This window comes from Narcine bancroftii, chromosome 4 (assembly GCF_036971445.1).
Source record: "Narcine bancroftii isolate sNarBan1 chromosome 4, sNarBan1.hap1, whole genome shotgun sequence".
NCBI classification, from domain to species: domain Eukaryota; kingdom Metazoa; phylum Chordata; class Chondrichthyes; order Torpediniformes; family Narcinidae; genus Narcine; species Narcine bancroftii.
The window spans coordinates 65,571,931-65,591,947 of NC_091472.1; the positions used below are offsets into that span (position 1 = coordinate 65,571,931).

Genomic DNA, 20,017 nt, shown 5'->3' on the forward strand with positions numbered 1-20,017 from the left:
ATTTGCAGGGGGATGGGAACCAGAGTATGAGAGCAGTTAGAGGGGTGGAGGAGGGAAAAGATGATGTGAAAATTGCATGCACTGTTAGAAGTAAACGGGTTATATGTGGTGGATAGTTCTCAGGTGGATCTATTTCAATGCAAGGAGTATTGTAGACGAGCTTGGAGTATGGATTGGCATGTGGACATGGTGGCCATTAGTAAAATTTGGTTGCAGGAGGGGCAGGATTGGCAGCTCATTGTACTGGGCTTCTGTTACTTTAGACACAATAAATCAGATGGCATGAAAGGGGGAGGAGTGGCATTGCTTGTCAGGGAAAATATCACAGCTGTGGTCAGGCAGGACAGACCAGAGGGCTCATCTACTGAGGCTATATGGTTGGAGCTGAGGAACGGGAAAGGTATGATCACCCTCATGGGTGATCATAGAGTAGAGGGGCAGAAGGGGCCAGTTTCTGCACTTTAATGTTCTATGAATCTATGGTTCTAATAAAGCCAAAAGATCAAACAGTTAAATTATTTTTTTTTGCTGCACTAATGCAGGTCCAGATTTGTCAGTTATAAGATAAAGATCTCTTATACTTTTAATTTTTCCATCAGTCTCTTTGTGGGGTCTCCTATTTCTGGCATCCCCTCTCACCTTTTCAATTTCACAGCTGAGATTTTCTGGTCTTACTTTACAAGTTTTTATCTCTCTCCATCAGCCCTGGCTCTGGATTTCAATCTTCTGCCAGCAACATTTCTTCACTACTTTTAAGAATTCATTTTTTTGGCTCTTAGCTGTTTTTTGCATCAGTTGAGGAAATGACAAATAAATCTATCTGCCACTTAAGTGTTATAATAATTATTAATATTCCCTTCAAGCTTTTGTTTTCATTTCTGTCTCTGTTTCTATTACATTTCTTATCCAATATGACTTACATTTCTTCTCTCACACTTATTGAAACTGAATTCAAGTCTGTAAATTTTATACACAGACAATCCAATTCAACCGCTGTTATCTCTTAAAAAATCAAAAGCCCATAGTGTGCAATATGCTTTTCAAAGTTGTGACATCATTGTCACCACTCATCTGCTTGTTTTGACATCTTTTCAACATTCACATTCTTGTATTCAGAGGCCAGAGAGAGTTTTCTTTCACCACTGGTGGTCTTTCATTTAGCTTTTATTTTATGACAATAAGCAGGATGTTGCTGAAGGTGGCAATGGGGAAAGCATGCAGTGTAGATCCCTAGGAATTTATCATGTCTGGCTAGAGTTACTGCTTGCTCTAATTAATCTGATCTCTTCTTGTAAAGTGATGTGAAATTTCAATAATAGTGGTGGAGATCCATTATTGTTAGCTGCTATGGAATCTTTCTTTAGCTTCAGGAACATATAAACATTTGTATGGCAGATTGTTTTTTTTATTCATCATCTTTTACTTCGGTCACATTCTTGATCAACTAACAATGAAATAGGAGCAATTACAATTATGAAGACAATTGTTTCCAATTATTCTTCTCTGTGATAAGTGGATTCACATAGTGGCAAGGATATTATGAAATTGAAAATTCAAATCTAGATCCACATTTTTTTAGTATACACCAGTCAATTCCAAAGTGTGTGGTGCCGCCCCCCCCCCCCCCCCCCCCCGGGGATGGGGGAAAGATCCAAGGGGGCGATGAAGAAAAAGGGGATGGTCCGAATGTTTCCGGCAAACTTAGCCCGCAATGCTCATCGTGTGCTATCTGTTAGGTGAGGAGGGGGTAGGGATGATTGCCTGGGATGGTGACAGCTGGGCACAGTGACTGCCCGGGACAGGACTGTTTGGGACGGTGACAGGCTGGGATGTTTATTTGTGAAATACATACATTTGTTTATAGTGTTAGATTAGTTGTTGTTTTAAATTTTCAGTAGACCTAATACCAAGAAAGAGGTATCTGGGTGTGGGTGTGGATGTGGGAGCCAAGGGGGTGGCAGCCCAAAAAGAGTTTGGGAACCACTGGTGTACATGATAGAAAGGTTTGAAACTGATAAACGGTTACATATACAGTTGTAAACACTTTTAGAAAAATACATGATGATTCATGGAATGCCTTCTCCAAAAAAAGAACAGATTTAACACCAAATATTTCAAAATACAGAATTTGTTATTTCTGACTGAATACATGGTCAACTATTCAGAATCAAATTTTTTCTTAACCAATTCTCCTGTTTCAATCCATTCATTTGGTTAGTTAACTGTTTTATTTCTTCACAAAACATAAAAGAGGGATAGAATTCATCCTGTGAATTTACCCACACATTTCCCTGCCTCTTAAGTAAACTACACTCAATTTTGCAAGAACATCTGGCATTGTTTTCTCATTATTCCTCAATCATGGGTAGTACTTACTTTCTAACTCTAATGTTCCAAATTGTTCCAATAGTTTGGACAGGAGTCATGTTTGGGCCGCATTGTTTGGGCTGGCAGGTTCCCTCCTGAATCAATTGTTTTTATGAAAGAACTGAAGCTTTCAAGATTGCTCTTTCTGGTGATAGCCAATAAATCAGAGGTTTATTATATCATATTATTTTTAAGTTAATGGTGTAACAGGATAGATTTGAGTTCAGAAGCTGTGGGCTGTTAATTCAATTCCCTGACCATTACATTCTTCCAGCGTAGCTTTTAGGCACATCAAGTAAACCCATTTACATCTGATCTGTCAGAAGTTGGTAGAAAATAATACAGACAATTGGATTAATCAACAATGAATTGGCACAACTCCAAATTTGGAAGAAAAAGCAAAATTGTTCCCATTATTTAATGTGCTATAAATGAGTATAATTAGTTCCTAATACCTCAACATATTTTTCAACTTGTTTAGAAAGAAAAAAATACAATTCTATATTTTTAACTTTTATATTTAGACATACAGCATGGTAACAGGCCCTTCTCACCGCAAGCCCATGCCAACCAATTAACCTACCACCCCTGTAAATTTTGAAGGATGAGAGAACACTGGAGTATCCGGAGGAAATTCATGCAGTCTTGTGGAGAATGTACAAACTCCTAACAGACAGCCCCAGATACAAACCCGAGTCAATGGCGCTGGAACAGCATTGCACCAACTGCTATGCTAACCATGCTGCCCATTTTAACATGATCCTCCACATAATTTATTTTAAAATCAAACAGGTTATAGGTCTCCCTATTTATTTTGAATTAAATGTCCCTGCAGATCACTTTTGGTAAGGGCAATTATGCAGTATGACATTGATTTTAGTTGATTAGAAATATCTGTAAGGGTTAAAATGCAAGTTGAAAGCAAATTCTGCAACTAGCCAGTAGATGTTGACATATTTCATGGTATTTCCTAGTATCGTCTTTGCTTCAAGGTTAGAGCAAGTTTTCTCTGCATGTTTGAAATAAATGTTCAGTTTGATTTTCTTTGTTTTACAAAAATGCAAACATTAGAAGAGTTCCGACAACTTTTATTGACCATTTAATCATAGTTTTAGAATTGTCTAACAAAGTTTTAATGGCTTATAATAATATAATGTTTAATAAACTGTGGAAAACTTAACTCAACTTTAGTAGAGATTTGCTTGAATGAGTCATAGATAACAACGACATTCTAATTTCTGTAAGTGATTATAAAGGAAAATAGTTGCTACAAATTTTAGTCAATAAAAGACAGAATTTAAGACAATAGAAAGTTGGAAATTGGATTTCCTTTAGTGGCCTGATGGAGACTACAGTCAGAACATGATGGAATACAGAATGACAGACCATCTATTTAGAGTGACTTCATCATCAAGTTGTGCAAATTTTGCCTTTAGGATGGGTCCTGAGGACAATATGGAAAAATTTAGCACTAAAACTATTCCATCAGGAATAACTTTTATGTGGATGACTGTCTCACTTCTGCAGCAACAGTTAAAGAAGCAATAGCTCTTTCTCATGAGTTAAGAGTGATCTGCCACAAAGGAGGCTTTCTACTTACAAAATGGACAAGTAACAGTCGCTAGGTATTGACAGCCATGCCTGAAAGAGAGAAGGCAAAAGAAATTAAGGATTTGGACTTAGTCCATGACAACCTTCCTGTTGAGAGGGTGTTAGGTGTATAATGGTGTGTTCAATGTGACATCTTTAAGTTCAAAATAATTTTGAAAGACTGAACACTCACAAGAAGGGATATTTCTATCAACAGTCAGTTCAATACATGATCCTCTAGGAATATTGGCACCAGTTGTCCTAACTGCCAAGAAGACCCTGCAAGATTTGTGTAGGAAGGGGATTGGTTGGGATGATGAAATACCAGATTCCATTGTACTGGAATGGACGTGTTGGAATCAGGATCTTCGTAAGCTAGAAGACTTCAAGATTGACAGATGCTTCAAGCCCACAAATTTTTGAACTGTAACATCTGCCGAATTGCATCACTTTGCTGATGCACGTGAAGACGTTTATGGAATTGTTAGTTACCTGTTACTGCATAATAAAGGATCAAGCACATCGTGGTTTTGCAATGGGAAAGGCCAGAGTGGCTCCATTGAAACCAGTCACTATGAAAGGAGTTTTCGGCTGCTACCTTGGCGAGCAGAATGGACACAACGTTGAAAAGAGAGTTGCAGATGAAACTAACAGACTCCATATTTTGGACTGATAGCACTTCTGTGCTCAGATATATTCACAATAAAATTACAAGTTTTTGAACTTTCGTGGCTAACAGAATCACTGAAACTGATAAAGTCTCACATCCAATACAGTGGTGATATGTTAATGCAGTTTAAACAATCCTGCTGATCCGGCTTCGAGGTTTGAATGTTTTTTTTGAAGAAAGAAATGAGGGAAAACGAGCCTCAGTTTCTTTTGCGGCCTCAAAAGGAGTGGCCTCACAATCCTGATAAATTAAAATAAATTTTACCAGAAGACCCTGAAATCAGGAGTAAATCTGCAAATGCTGTTCAGATAATGTCTGAACAAATGGATACAGTTCCTTGCTTAATCCATTAATTCTCAACTTGGAATCATTTGTAAAAGACAACAACATGGATGCTCAGATTTAAAAGATGGTTTCTGAATCATAGAAAGAATAAACAAACAAGCAATGTTCCTGATCAATTTCAATCAGGTAACATCCATTAAGGAGATCTACCACAAAAGAAGACAGCTGATCTTGAGACTCAAGAAAAGGGACATCTCACAGTTAAAGAGATGACTGATGCTGAGATGGAGATAATTCACTTTTGCAGAAGAAGTTGTTTGCTGAAGAAATTTCAAGTCCGAAAAATGGAATGAATATCATAGACCATTCAGTGCCTTGAAATTCCTGGTGGATTGGGAAGATTGTGATACCATCCAGGACAATAGAGCACGTACGTCAGGTTCAGATCAAGACTAAAATTGGTTTTCTGAACAGACCAATTACCAAAATCTGTCTTTTACAAGAGGCAGAAAGGTTTGATAATTGACTTAAACTTTCTTTTGAAATTTAACACACACACACAATACTGGAGATAGAACAATACAGTACAGAACAGGCCCTTCAGCCCCAATGTTGTGCAGACTCATATATTCCTTTCTTAAAAAAAGCACTAAACTCTACCTACCCCATAACTCTCTATTTTGCTTTCATCCATGTGTCCGTCTAAGAGTCTCTTAAATGCCACCAATGTTTCAGCCTTCACCATCATGCCCGACAACAGGATGTACTATGCTTAATTTTTTTTTCTTTGAAACGGTAATTATTCCTTATACAAAGTTGTCCAAGTTTTCCACTATAGTTGGAAGGTAGAGAGAGAGATTGGTGAAGAAATTTTTGCACATACTAAGCATAAGGCCCGTCCTGTTAAATACTTCAGATGACAAATAAGCCACTTTAAGCTTTGTTGCTGAACCCATGTTAATGCAAATGTTAAATGCATAAAATTGCTGGAGAAACAGTGGGTCCCACATCATTCATAGGAGGCAAATATATATAATCATTTTGGATCTGAGCCCTTCATCAAGTGTTAACTAAAAGCAGACAGGCACCTGAATAAAAGTGTAGGAGAAGGAGGAGCATAGGCCAACAGGCATAGGTGGACAAAGATAGGAAGGCAGGAGAGAAAATCTGAGAATTGAATGGGGGGAAGGGCGTAGCTCTGTGAATGCAGAGCTGAAGGAAACAAGACAAAGGGATAGGGAATGGAAGAAATGGGTGGTGGGGCCGGGGGTTGGAGGGGGTCATGGAAACTAGATAAGTCAATTAATGCCATCTGGTTGGAGGGTGTCCAGATGGAATAAGTGGTGTTGTTCCTCCAATTTTTGGGTGGCCTCAGTTGGGCAGTGAATGAGACCATGGACAGATGTCAGCATTGGAATGGATCCAGGAGTTGAAGTTGGTTGTCACTGGGAGATCCCTGCTATTGCAGCAGTCAGAATGAAGGTTTTAAACAATATCCCAATCTGCATCCAGTCTCTTTGACGTAGGGGAGACCACAATGCAGTAACTGGCCCCTGTAGATTCACAAGTAAGGAGTTACTTCACTTGGAAGGTCTGTTTTGGGCTCCAAATGGGGATGAGGGAGGAGGTGAGGGCGCAAGTGTAACATTTTCTGTGGTTATAGACATGTTGGAATCAGGAATCACGAGGGAGTCACAGATGGAGCTGTTCCTGTAGAAGGCAGAAAAGGGAGGAGAAAGAGAGATGTGTCTGGTAGTAGGATCATGTTATAGGTGGTGGAAATTATGGAGGATGATATATTGGATGTGGCATGTGGGATGGGCTTGTGGTAGATGAGGAGAAAGGGAAATGTCATTCCATCTGGAGGCAGGGCAGATGCGTGAGAAATGAAGGATGTGCGGGTGATGGCTGAATTGATGGTAGTGGAAGGGAAGCCACTTCTTTTGAAGAAAGAGGACATCTTGGATGATCTTGCATGGAAGATTTTATCCTGCAGATGCAATGGAGACAGAGGAATTGTGTAGAAGTAATAGAATCCTAACAGGGGACAGGGTGTGAAGAGGTCACTTTGAGGCAACTGGGAGTTGGTGGGTTTGTGGAACCCACTTACTATTCAAAAGAGTTGCCTGTCACCCACAGTTTAGTGACTGAGATTGTGATGACATTAGTCCTGGAGTGGAAGCAACAAAGATTGAATAATTTCTCATTAGGTTTGTAAATAAACATTGCAAAGCCTGGAACACCTGTTGAAGGTAAGCTGCAGAATTGATGAAAAAGTCAGTGCATCACTGAGAATGAAATCACCACGGACCCACTAGTTATGATCATAGTTTGCATTGTTTATGGAGTCCATATTTCAGAAGACCTCTCCTAGAGATAGCATATCAAGGCAAGAATGAAGAAGGCACACAAACGCTTTCTTATGTCTGAGGAGATTTGGTATGTCATCAAATAGCCTTTCAAAATTTGACAGGTACAATCTATTGTGGTAGGTATAATGATAAAAATTTTCATTGCATTATCAATTGGCTTTTCATTTAGAATCTTGATATTAAGTCACAATGAAACTTCTTGTGTTATGACTGATGTCCTGTATGAACTTGTGAGGTATTTGTTTTTTAAAATATGAGCTATTTAGAGTTCTATTAATTTGTGCCTGGAAGACTAAATAACTGTTTCTTTGTCTCATGATGATTCTTTGGTATAGAAGAGATAAAAGAATAGAATCAAACTCTTATCAATGGCATGCCAATGCATGAATAATAAATTACAAAGAATTGTCTCTTTTTGATCCAACTCAAATCTGCTACATTATAATATTTTTACAAAATTATACAACCAACAATTTATACCAACACTGCATCTTATTTTTTTTTCTCTTGGAAGATTAAATTCAAGTTCACATCTCCAGACTTGATGGGTATTTAGGTACGAGCTGTTAATCCTGCATCTAACAGAAAAAAAACTTTGATCAAAATAATGTATTACCATTATAGGCTAAGCTGTGATTCTGGATTTTGAAAGGTAGGACTAAACACTTTAATATCTATTATAATTGATCATGAACTAAGTAATCTTGGTAAACATCCTGTACTCATCAGAGATATAGTGCTTCGAAGTGCATGTAACTTAAAGACCACCCATTCAACCATCTCCAAGTCAAGCCAAGTTTATTGTCATCTCACTGTACAAGTACAACCCAACAAAACCGTGTTCTCTGGTCCTCTGTGCAAAACATGCAGACGCACAACCAGACATAATACGTGTACAGACAAACAATACATATGCAGGACAAGTATTCATACAAATAAACAACTAAATATTGTTTCATGAATATGAGAATCTTGGATAGTTAGTGTGAGCAGTTCCTTTGGTTGTTCAGCGTTCTTCCCACCCGTGGGAAGAATCAGTTCCTCAGCCTGTTGGTTCTCCTTTATCTCTTTCCTGATGGGAGCTACTGAAAGATGCTGTGCACAGGGTGGAAGGGATCCTCAATGATTTCATGTGCCCTCTTCAGACAATGATCTCAGTAGATCACATCAATAGAAGGGAGGGAGACTCCTCTCTGCCACTCTTATGGTCCTATGGATTGACTTCTGATCCAACCGTACCACACTGTGATGCAGCCAGCCAGGACACTATTGATAGAGCTCGTACAGAAAGTTGACATAATGGTGGCTTCCCCCAAAGCTAAACCACCCAATTTGGTTTATTTTCTGTATTCTCTGTTCTCTCTGAGCTCATTTATTTTCAGAGAACCACATACTCTTTTCATTCCTTTCCCAATAAATTGTCCATTTTCTGTTGAGTTTTCGATGAGGTCCAGTTTTCCCTGTCTGTGATCTCCAGTCCTGTAAGGTTGCTATGCTTTTTGAACCCTGGAACCTTTTTGTTAATCACTTCACTTTTGCAAATGTGCTTCAGCTATATATTCTGGCCTCTGGCATTACCCAACTAACCTCTTGAGCTTATTAATTCCCTCTCCTCCTCATTAGATATTCCTAAAAACCCACTTTTTTTCTCCATGATAGTTTTTTTTTGGTAACATTAACAGTGCTCTTGTTATCCATTTTGGGCCATTTTTCTAGATTCAAGACTCTATACATGAAAATGATTAATGCAGATTTATTCTATTTTTAAGAATTTGAAGTTGTTATCATAGTACTTCTTCAAAAAGTGGTCCTCAATCAGAATCATAGCATGATACCACATGGAAGCAGGCTCTTCTGTCCAATTCATTCATTCCAGACAAGTTACCTACCTATCTAGTCCTAAAGTCTATATTTAGTCCATATCAATCTAACCCTTTTCAAATGTCCTTTAAAAGTTGCAATTGTAGTCAACCCATTCCACCCTCAAGTCCTCTTTAACCCTTCCCCTCTCACCTTATACTGATGACCTCTAGTTTTAGACTTAGCAATCCTGTGAAAAAAAACTGTGACCATTCACCTTATCTTTTCATCTCATATTATAATTCTCAATAAAGTTAACTATTTGCCTCCAATACTCAAGATCCCCAATCACGGTTACATCCTTATCCATATTCTTTGCACCTTCTTCAGCTTAATGACATCCTTCCTTTCGCTAGGATTCCAAATGTGGTCTCTCCAATGTCTTGCATAGTTGTAACAGCACATCCCAATACTTTGAGTCAATGCTCTGACCAATAAAGGCAAGCATCTTCACTACATGCGTCATCATTTTCAGACAAAGTCCTCTCCTGCAGTGTTAATGTCCTATTTAAAATGAGGATTTTTTCATTACACAGACATCTGTTGTTACTGCTTCTAATGTGAATCATCTTAAGTTTATAAACATACAAAAAGCAATCTGCCAAATCTCAATTCACCACCATTTGTTTCAAAATCCCATTCAAGTTGAATCAATTTTCTTTTGACTAATTACTGAATAATTACCTGGAATATGAGGCATTGTTCCTCTAATTTATCTTTGGCCTCACCCCCATCCCCCATCGGCAAGGTCTCAAAGCCCTACACCTCAGAGAGTGGGAATAAAGAGATCTTATTCTGGTTGGCTATTGGTTACCAATGGTGTTCAGCAGGTGTTGGTGTTGGGTTCACTTCTTTTCACGTCAAATGTTAATGATTTGGATTGCAAAATGAATGCCTTTGTGGCTAAGCTTGCAGATGATACAAAGATAGGTGGAAAGAAAGATAGTGATGAGGAAATGGAGAGCACTATATCGCTGATGAGTACAGGATGTTTACCAAGATTACTTAGTTCAATTATAATAGATATTAAAGTGTTTAGTCCTACCCTTCAAAACCCAGAATCACAGTTTAGCCTAATGATAGATAGAAAGTGTAGATAGATTACGAGAATTGACAAAAATATGGCAAATCAATACAATGTTGGGAAGTGTACGGCCATGCACTTTTGTTAACCTCTAGGATTTACAAATACAAATAAATAAATAATGTTTTATTAATATGAGAGTCTTGAATGGTTAAATTGAATAGTTCCTTTAGTCATTCAGCATTCTCAATGATCATGGTAAGAAATTATTTATTTCTGGTGGTGCTGGATCTGACACTCCTGGATCTTTTTCCTGTTGGGAGCAGCTGAAAGATGCTGCATGCGGGGTGGAAGGGACCCTCAATGATTTTGTGCACCTTTTTCAGACAATGATCCCGGTATATCACGTTGATGGGAGTGGAGGTGGGAGACTCCATTGAGTCTTTTATGGTCCTGTGAATTGATGTCCAATCCATTTCTCTGCAGCAACTGTACCACATCATGATGCAGCCAGCCAGGACACCTCTGATAGAGATCCTTGTGGTGGTCCATCCTCAACATTCATTGGACCGACTTCATCTCCAACATCGAAGTACTCGAGATGGCAGAGGCCGACAGCATCGAATCCACGCTGCTGAAGATCCAACTGCGCTGGGTAGGTCACGTCTCCAGAATGGAGGACCATCGCCTTCCCAAGATCGTGTTATATGGCGAGGTCTCCACTGGCCACCGAGACAGAGGTGCACCAAAGAAGAGGTACAAGGACTGTCTAAAGAAATCTCTTGGTGCCTGCCACATTGACCACCGCCAGTGGGCTGATATCGCCTCAAACCGTGCATCTTGGAACCTCAGTTCGGCGGGCAGCAACCTCCTTTGAAGAAGACTGCAGAGCCCACCTCACTGACAAAAGTCAAAGGAGGAAAAACCCAACACCCAACCCCAACCAACCAATTTTCCCTTGCAACTGCTGCAACCGTGTCTGCCTGTCCCACATCGGACTTGTCAGCCACAATCGAGCCTGCAGCTGACGTGGACATTACCCCTCCATAAATCTTTGTCTGCGAAGCCAAGCCAAAGAGAGAGAAAGAGAGAAAAGAGAGACACCACTGGCCTACTGCAGGGGCCAACCTCTGTACCTGCAGAAGAGCATGAGGACAACACCTGGCCAGCTGTCAATCAGCTGACCTGAATAGACCAAGCCCCACCCGATCAGATGTCATTCACCCTCTTGGATACAAGCCTGAGCCGTCCCTTCGAAGACACTCTCGGAATTTACAGCAGCTCCCCTCACAGTTGGCTCTGTGGAAGTTTATGTCGAATAAAGCCTATTGTACAGTCTTTTGGTTTTGTGTGTTTGCTTCTGACCGATAGTGCTCCACAATCCTTTAGAAGATTGACATCATAGTATCTGGTAGCCTTGCCCGCTTAAGTCTTCTCAGGAAGGGCAGTTGCTGATGCACATTCCTGACAAGGAAGGAGATGTTGTGTGTCCATGATAGGTCACTAGTTAAGTGAGCTCCCAGGAACTTGATGCTCTCCATTCTCTCCACTACAAGTAGTTGATGTGTAGAGGAGGATGGTCATTTCTGGACCCCCTGAACTCCATGATCATCTCCTTTATCTTGTCATCATTGAGACTGAAGTTGGTACTCTCACACCATGTCATGAGATTTTCCTCTCTTCTCTATAGTGCGACTCATCACTGTTGTTGATAAGGCTGACGACTATTGTGTCATCTGCAAACTTGATGATACAGTTGGAGGTGATAAGGGAATAGGATACAAGAACAGGAACAGGAATGTCGTGTTGAGGCTTTATAAGGTACTGGTAAGGCTTCACTCAGAGATTGGGATAAAGTTTTGGGCTCTGTATTTAAGGAAGGATGAACTGGGATCAGAGAAAGTTCAGAGAAGATTCACAAGAATGATTCCTGGAATGAAGGGATGAGCACATGAGGAATGTTTGACTCATTAGAATTCTAAAGAATGAAGGGAGACCTCATGGAAGTGTTTAGAAAGTTGAAAGGCCTGGACAGAGTGGATATAGCCAAGTTGTTTCCCATGGTTATGGAGTCAAGGACAAGTGGGCATATTTAAAGCAGAGATGTGGAAGAATTTATTTAACCAGAGAGCAGTGAACCTCTGGAATTTATTACCATGGGTGGCTGTGAAGGCCAGGTATTTAAGGCAGAGATTGATAGGTATCTGAATAGTCAGGGCATCAAAGGTTATGGGGACAAGACAGAAGAATGGATTAGCTCATGTTGGATGGTGAATGTAACTAAATGGGCCAAATGACGTACTTCTGTTCCTCTATCTCATGATCCACTCATGGTTTATTTATCACCAAACTATAATGAGGTCTTTCTGGACATTTTCCTCTACATGTGCTTAAAGTACAAATCTTAGAGCTATTCCACTTTGTAAAATACCTGCCACTTCATTTGCTAACTATTTAGGTATGAAACCAATAAGAATTATTAGTTCCAGGTGAGGAATGATTTGAATGTCTATTCAAGATTAAGATAAATCATATCTACTTAATTACACTCATGATATTCTGACAGAAGATCTTGTTGCAGCCTTTCACACTTCTGAGCAAGGTCAAGGGTATACAAGACAATGACTGGGAATTCAGTTATTTTTATTTTGGTGTTGCACTCATTTGTTCTAATATTGGTGATATTACCCTCCCTGCCAGATTAGTACACAGTGAATTGCCCTTCGTAGGTTTTATGTAAACCACATTCCCCTGAATGATGCTATTATCCTCTTATATATAATACAACTATGGCCCACCTCAAGGGTATCTAATTGTGTTAAACAGATCAGTCTCTCTGGTTATAAGAGTTGCTATGAAAATGAAAGCTGTTCAATTTTTGTCTTTTATTATCTAGTGCTTCATGTTGCTCCCCACATCATGCACTTTAAATATACACAGCCACAAAATGCTCTTACACATTTTTTCAAATGTAGACAGTAGGTTAAATGGTTTATAATTACCACATTATTTTTCTTTTTGAATAAATGAATTACTTTGCTGTCCTCTAGTCCTCAGGTACCACTCTTTCCCTTAAGGACCTCCAAAATATATCAAACAAAGCATCATTAATTTCCTGCTTTAGTTATTGATGAATTTAGCATGCATCCAGTCTGGCCCCTTGTGGATATTTTATATTTCCAGTTTCTGTGTTATATATTCTTTGGCAACTTCTGTATGAGCTATTGCTTGGCTCAGGGGTATCTAACATGCAAACGAGGGCCAAACACATGCCTTGCTAATCTGCTTCTTAAAGTGAAGTCAATTCTACTATTTTTCTGTTAATAATTTTTAGTTAATGCTCTGACTTATTTGAATGTCAGGGGTCTGTAGGTTTGTGAACATTAACAACTTGCATTTACATTGCTACTTCAAAATAGTGCTTCACAGAGATACATTTAGATAAAATTATCTGTATAGCTTAAGAAAGACTATCCTGAATGCTTGGCCAAAAGTATATTATTTTTAAATGAGGGAAAGAAAATAGCAAGGTGGATAGGTATAGAATTTGTATTGCAGAATGTTAATGATCATGCACCTGAAGACACAGGTAAATCAAAGATTTGAAAAAAAAAACCACAGAGATAGGAAGAGGCAAACTAAAGGGACATTAACACGATGAGAATTTTAAATAAGAGGCATTGGAGGATCAAGAAACAAAGAAAAGTAGCTGGAGAAGGAAGGATTTTGGATGAGTTGACATTTTTCAAGATTCTTGCCTGGCAGGAGATAAAACTGTACATGGGTATTGGATGAGACAGAGTTAAAGGTACAATAAAATTAAAGTGAAACTAGATAGTTATTCATCATTATGTGGTTAGAAAGCTATTATTTGAATTCTTCCTTCACTCTCAAAGCTGAACAAAAGGTATCTAATTATCCTCAACCTATATATGCTAATTGATGAAAATGTGCATTTCAATACAGTATGTAATGCTATTCATTCTTTGGTTTGTTTTTACGTAAACTTTGAAAGTAAAAACTTGGTTATTCTTACTTTTGCTGCAGCAGTAATTCCTCCTGTCTCAAATACTTGAGACCAGAACTTCCCAGAACATACATCTCAAGGCACTGAGAAATGTTTTGCTAATATTTGTATCCTCAAAACCACTGGAAGGATAACCAAAAAAGAGTATGCAAACTTTTCCCTGCCCATCAGTGCCAGGTTCAAGATCCTAATCACGATCAGTCAGCAATGGGAGGCAGGTCACAAAATTTTGCATGCTTTGCACTAGTCTCCAGAAGCAGACACTCTATTCTGTGGTTTGCCATGGGAGGAGATTATTAAGCAGATACAAGTAAAGATTCAAGGATAGGTTTGAGGCTTCCACGATGATAATACAAATATCCCATCGACTCCTGGGAACCACTGGCCCACAACCAATTAAAGTGGTGAAAGAAAAAAAAGTAATGTGAACCATGAGGCTATGCATTCAGTGCATTTAGAAACTTTGCAGAAGAGTCAAGAGGAACTCACCAGCACACAAACACCCAATCTGCTACCACATGTCCCATTTGTGGAAGAATCAACAGTTCGTATGTTGCCCTCATTAGACATCACAGAACTCCCATATCATAGTGGAGGCAAGGCATTCTCAATCCTGAGATTCTGCCAAAGAAGAAGATTCTTATTTCTCCCAAATACTGGCCTGACATCCAGCAATGTAGTCATTTTAGGATGGATTAATCACACGCTTAAGAACAGACCTCCTCCTACAAACTCTTTGACAAAACCCATGTAAATAGGACATAGGAGATAGCACAGAATATCTAGGTGTGACAGCATTAAATTAATGAACTGATACTATTGCAGAAGTATATCATTTGGCATGAAGAAGACTTTCTGTTTTTGGAGTGGCTTCTGAACAGAATGTGCTTCCCAGTCATCATCTATTTCCAGCTGCTGTCTACACTCAGTCATGAATGATAAACAAAGAGTGATTATGGAATTTAACCACCATGGTTCTATTCTGCAATGACGTAATTTTTTGCCTTAGTTCAACAAACTTAAACTTGCTATTGACTTTACAGGACTAGAACGTCAGAAAATTAGCTGATAACTTTTTTGATCAAGGTCTCTGTGGAGCAGTGCAAACGTTCCAGCAAATTACGGCAAGGCATAAGCAGCTCACATCACAATTTCCTGGAACGCTACATCAAAATAGCGATCCACACCAGAGATTTGCCATTATTTTGGTGCAAATTGGATAAGCTCCTACAATAATTTTTCTTTTGTTTCACAAGGAGGAAATTGTTTCTGAGTGGCTTGGTAGCCTTCAAAGTACGACATGAAAGTCAGCCTCTGGACTCAGAATTGTTTTTTATTTTCTTGTTGACAAATGATTCATGGGGTCCATAGATACATTTGGACTTAAATAAATTCTCCCAATTCAATAGCAGGGCTACAAACTAGAAAACATCATAAAGCACTCTTAAAACTCAGAAAGGGAACGGCCCTATAGGGCTTTTGAGGCTGATGGGGGTGGGGGGGGGGGTTTATACCAGTTTAAAAGGGTAACTTTTGGGGTCACTAATGGTGTGTGTGTTTCTAAGGGAAATGGATTGTTAGGACGTATGAGTTACAGGGTATGTTTCCCTATCTGGATAATGTCACTATCTGTGAGAAAACAGGCTGAGCACGACAACAACTTAAAAGAAATTTTTAGCAACAGCTAAAGAACTCAACCTTACATTTAACGAGGGCAAATGTGTGTTTAATGTAACAGAGCTACCCAGTTTGGGCTACATTGTCCACAAGGGCAAAATCCGCCCCGACCCAGAAAGAATGGCCCCCCTTAAGAAGTTACCACCCCCACTAGTCACTGGCTGCCATTCCGAAAAGAACCCATTTATACCTACTCTTTGCTTCCTGTCCATCAACCAATTCTCTATCCACCTTAATACCATACCTCCTAATACCATGCTTTTTAAGTTTGTACGCGAGTCTTCTGTGCAGAAACTTATCAAATGTAGCATGTTCAAGCAGCAGATTTTTTAGTTTAGTTTGGCATCATGTTCAGTGCAGACAGTGGGTCAAAAGGGTTTCTTCCTGTATTGTTCAATATTTTGCTCAGTGTGCAAGAGAATACATTCTGTTGCTCCCAATATCAGGTGGAATGCATGAAGGATACAAAAAAATGCTTGATGAAAATTCTCAAAAATGGAAGAAAATTAAGTACTTAATTCTGTTGGAGTCCCAAATAGAAAATATACAATTATAAGGTAATGTGCCTCAATCTTATCCAACTCCATAAAGATTCCAGTAAAATGGAATAAAACACACCAAACTTGTCCTCACTCCAAATAACTTCTCTTTTAACTCATTACACTTTCTCCAAATTAATGGAGTTGCTATGGGTACCTGCATGGGTCCCAGCTACACCTGCATGTTTGTGGGCTTTATGGAGCAATCCATGCTACAAGCCTATACAGGCAAGACCCCTCAACTCTTCCTACAGTATATAAACTACATCAAGGCTGCCTCATGAACCGGTGATGAGCTTGTCAACTTCATCCACCTCACAGCTAACTTCCACGTGACCTCAAACTGACTTAGTCCATCTTAGATTACACTCTCCCTTACCTGGATCTCTGTCTCCATCTCAACATATTCCACCGACATAGACTACAAACCCTCCAACTCTCACAACTACCTTGACTACACATCCTCACGCCCTATCCCCTGCAAGGATTTCATCCCCTTCTCTCAATTTCTTCATCTCTGTGCGTCTGTTCCCAAGATTTGGTCTTCCAATCCAGATCTTATGAAACATCTTGACTTCTTCCACAAATGTGGCTTCCCCTCCACAACTATCAACCAAGCCCTCACCCACATTTCCTCCATTTCCCACTCATCTGCCCTGGCCCCTAGTGCCCACAGATGCAACAAACAGAATCCCTTTCATAATCTCCTACCACCCTCTGCATCCAACACATTATCCACCAGAATTTCCAGCACTTACTACAGGATCCCACCACCAGACACATTTTTCCTTCTCCTCCCCTTTCAGCCTTCTATAGGGACTGCTCCCTCCATTATTCCCTTGTGCACTCCCCCCCACCCCCACCTCTGGAACCTTCCACTGTGGCTGCAGGAAGTGCAATACTTGCGCTCACACCTCCTCCCTCACCATGGTCCAGGGCCCTGAACATGCCTTTCAAGTGAAGCAACACTTCACTGGTATATCCACAGGACTTGTTTACTGCATTCAGTGCTCTCTTTGTGGCCTTCTCTACATCAGAGAGACTGGTCGCAGATTGGGAGATCGCTTTACTCAGCACCTCCTCTCTGTCCGCAACAACAGTGCCTCCCAGTAGCCAACCATTTCAATTCAGAGTCACGCTCCCAAGCTCACATATCTGTCCCTCCCTGAGAACTACAGATTGGAGGAACATCACCTTATTTTCTGTCTGGGCATTCTCAGCCAGATGTCCTGAACATTGACTTCTCTGCTGCTTTCTCCTAAACTTACCCACCTTCTCTTTGCCCTCCCCCTTTCTGGTCTTTCCAGTTCTCCCCTCTCTTCCTCCTTATCTACCCATCCCTCCTCCCCCCACCTATCATCTCTTGCCTTTTTCCAACCCCCCCTCCCTTTTTGTTCAGATACCTGCCCATTCCTTGATGAAGGGCTCAAGCCCAAAACATCAATTGTGTATCTTGACCTTTGCTACATAAAGGACACTTTTTGACCTGCTGAGCTTCTCCAGCATTGTTTTTACCTCAACCACGGTGTCTACAGATTTTCGTGATTTACTTAAAACACACTGACATGTCTGTCCAAGGCCTCAGGCACTGCGAAACCAAGGCCACCTGTAAATTGAAGGAACGACACCTAATATTCCATCTGGGTAGTTACCAACTAGATGGTATTAACTTTGACTTCTCTGGTTTCTGCTGGACCACTTCTCATTCTCCCTATCCTTCGGTCTCCACTCCCTTCCTTCTCTATTCACAGAGCTACCCCTCCCGATCTTCTGTTTCGCCCTCCCTCCTTTTGTTTTTGAATATTTTTAATTTTTCCAATACTCGTAGAACATTATTACATACAAATAGTATTTTAAAATTAGTCTCATATGTTTGCCTAAATCTCCCCCACCACCCCCCCCCCACCACCACCACAATGCTAACATTAAAAAAAATTGTCCAAAAAAGGGGTGTTTGAGCATGTCTTCATTAATTAGTTCACATCTTGATCTTCAGGAGTTCAATGCTATTAACCTCACTATATTATTTAAACCTTTTCAGGGAAGTTAATTACACCCTTAAGCCAATATGATGCAAAAGGTTGCCATATTTTAACAAACGCATCATATTCCTTTCTAAGATTTTCATATTTTCCAAGTTTGGTGGGGGGCACAACTTTGCATTTCCATAATCCAATGAGTAACAAGTAGGAGGGAGGAGAGAGAGGAAAAAAAAGTGGACTTCCATGTAATAGTAATACATCTACTGGCGTGCAATCCTCATGAACTGTATTTGATATTTTGATAATTTTGTGCCAATAACCATAAGATTGCTCAATAAATACTGTTCTGGTTCCAATAGAAAATCCACTTTATAATTTTTGTAAAAATTTCTGCCAAGTCGTACTAAAAGGATCTTACTTTCATGCATAGCCAGGTTGAATGTATAAATGTTCCAACCTCTATACCACACCTAAAACATAAGTTCGGAATTTCAGATTTTAAACCATGTAATTTTTGCAGTGTAAAGTCCCTCCCTTACCCACCGATTACCTCTTGCCTATAGGCCTATGATCCTTCCCTGCCCTTCTCTCCGCCATTTTATTCAGGCACCTGCCTACATTTTACTTGTACCTTGAAGGGCTCAAGCCCAAAACATTGGTTCGTCTCTTTGCTGAATAATGTTTGCTGTTTGACCTGGTGAGTTTCTCCAGCATTTTATTTTTATTCCATAAAAATTCAACTTACTTTAACACGTGCTCTGCTGAAATATGTAATTATTACTGTACATGTGACTCATACTCCAGTGACCTTGTTTATCTGGCTAATTTGGCTCTGATAAATGTGGTCATACAAACAAGTTCTGGCTGTGTAACACACATGGGAACTTTCATTAATCTCCACATAAAATAACTCCAGATTTTTCAATGATGTCAACATTAAAAGGCCCTTCGAGTCCAAGTTTCATCACGCAATGGCCCTGCATAAAAATGTTCAAAAACACTCAGCTAGAGAACTCGACCTGCTGGTTTGGAAAAATAAACCACTCGCATCTGCATGAAATTATCTATTAATCAAATGAATGTTAATTTAAAAAATATATAAAACAAATTAAAATCTGGAAATTATTTCACATTTGAATACATTTTAATAGGAACAGAAGGCAGTCGATTAGTTAATTGAATCAGCTCTGTAGTTGAGCATCACTTCAGTAACATAAAAATACAACATATAACTTAGGAATAAATATAATTGGGTGATGAATCCACACTTCCTTTTATTATTTCTGCTGTTTTGGATGTTTTGTGCTATGACTGTTTTTTCCCCCACACTCCTTGAATATCCTTGAATCAATACACCCTTTTGTATTGCTTTATTTTATTGTAGTGTAAACCTTACCATCCTTGATTACTTGGGGTAAAACACAGGATTCTGTTGACACTGTAGTTGTGAAAAAACACACAAATGCTGGAGAAACTCAGCAGATCAAACAGTGCCTTTATGTAGCAAACGCGAAGATTTATCACCAATGTTTCGGGCCTGAGCCCTTCATCAAGATGTGGGGGAACATGAGAGATGTCCAAACAAAAGGTGGGGGGGATGGTTTGGAGAGGATGGGAGATGATA

At 39.5% G+C, this 20,017-nt stretch overlaps 1 protein-coding gene across 6 annotated transcripts in view; it reads right to left on the reverse strand.

The window, feature by feature from the left end:
- Positions 1 to 20,017, reverse strand: part of LOC138760645 (EGF-containing fibulin-like extracellular matrix protein 1) — a 104,791-nt gene that overhangs the window by 57,047 nt on the left and 27,727 nt on the right. For 2 of the 6 annotated variants that reach the window (XM_069931495.1, XM_069931496.1), the window contains exon 3: positions 3,968 to 4,008. The exons of 2 other annotated variants lie outside the window; for them this stretch is intronic. In XM_069931495.1, the coding sequence (XP_069787596.1) occupies positions 3,968 to 4,008 (41 nt within the window). Of the gene's footprint in view, positions 1 to 3,967; positions 4,009 to 5,576; positions 5,745 to 7,764; positions 7,863 to 20,017 lie in introns of all 6 variants that reach the window. 2 more of the 6 variants (XM_069931493.1, XM_069931494.1) reach the window with 2 other exon arrangements.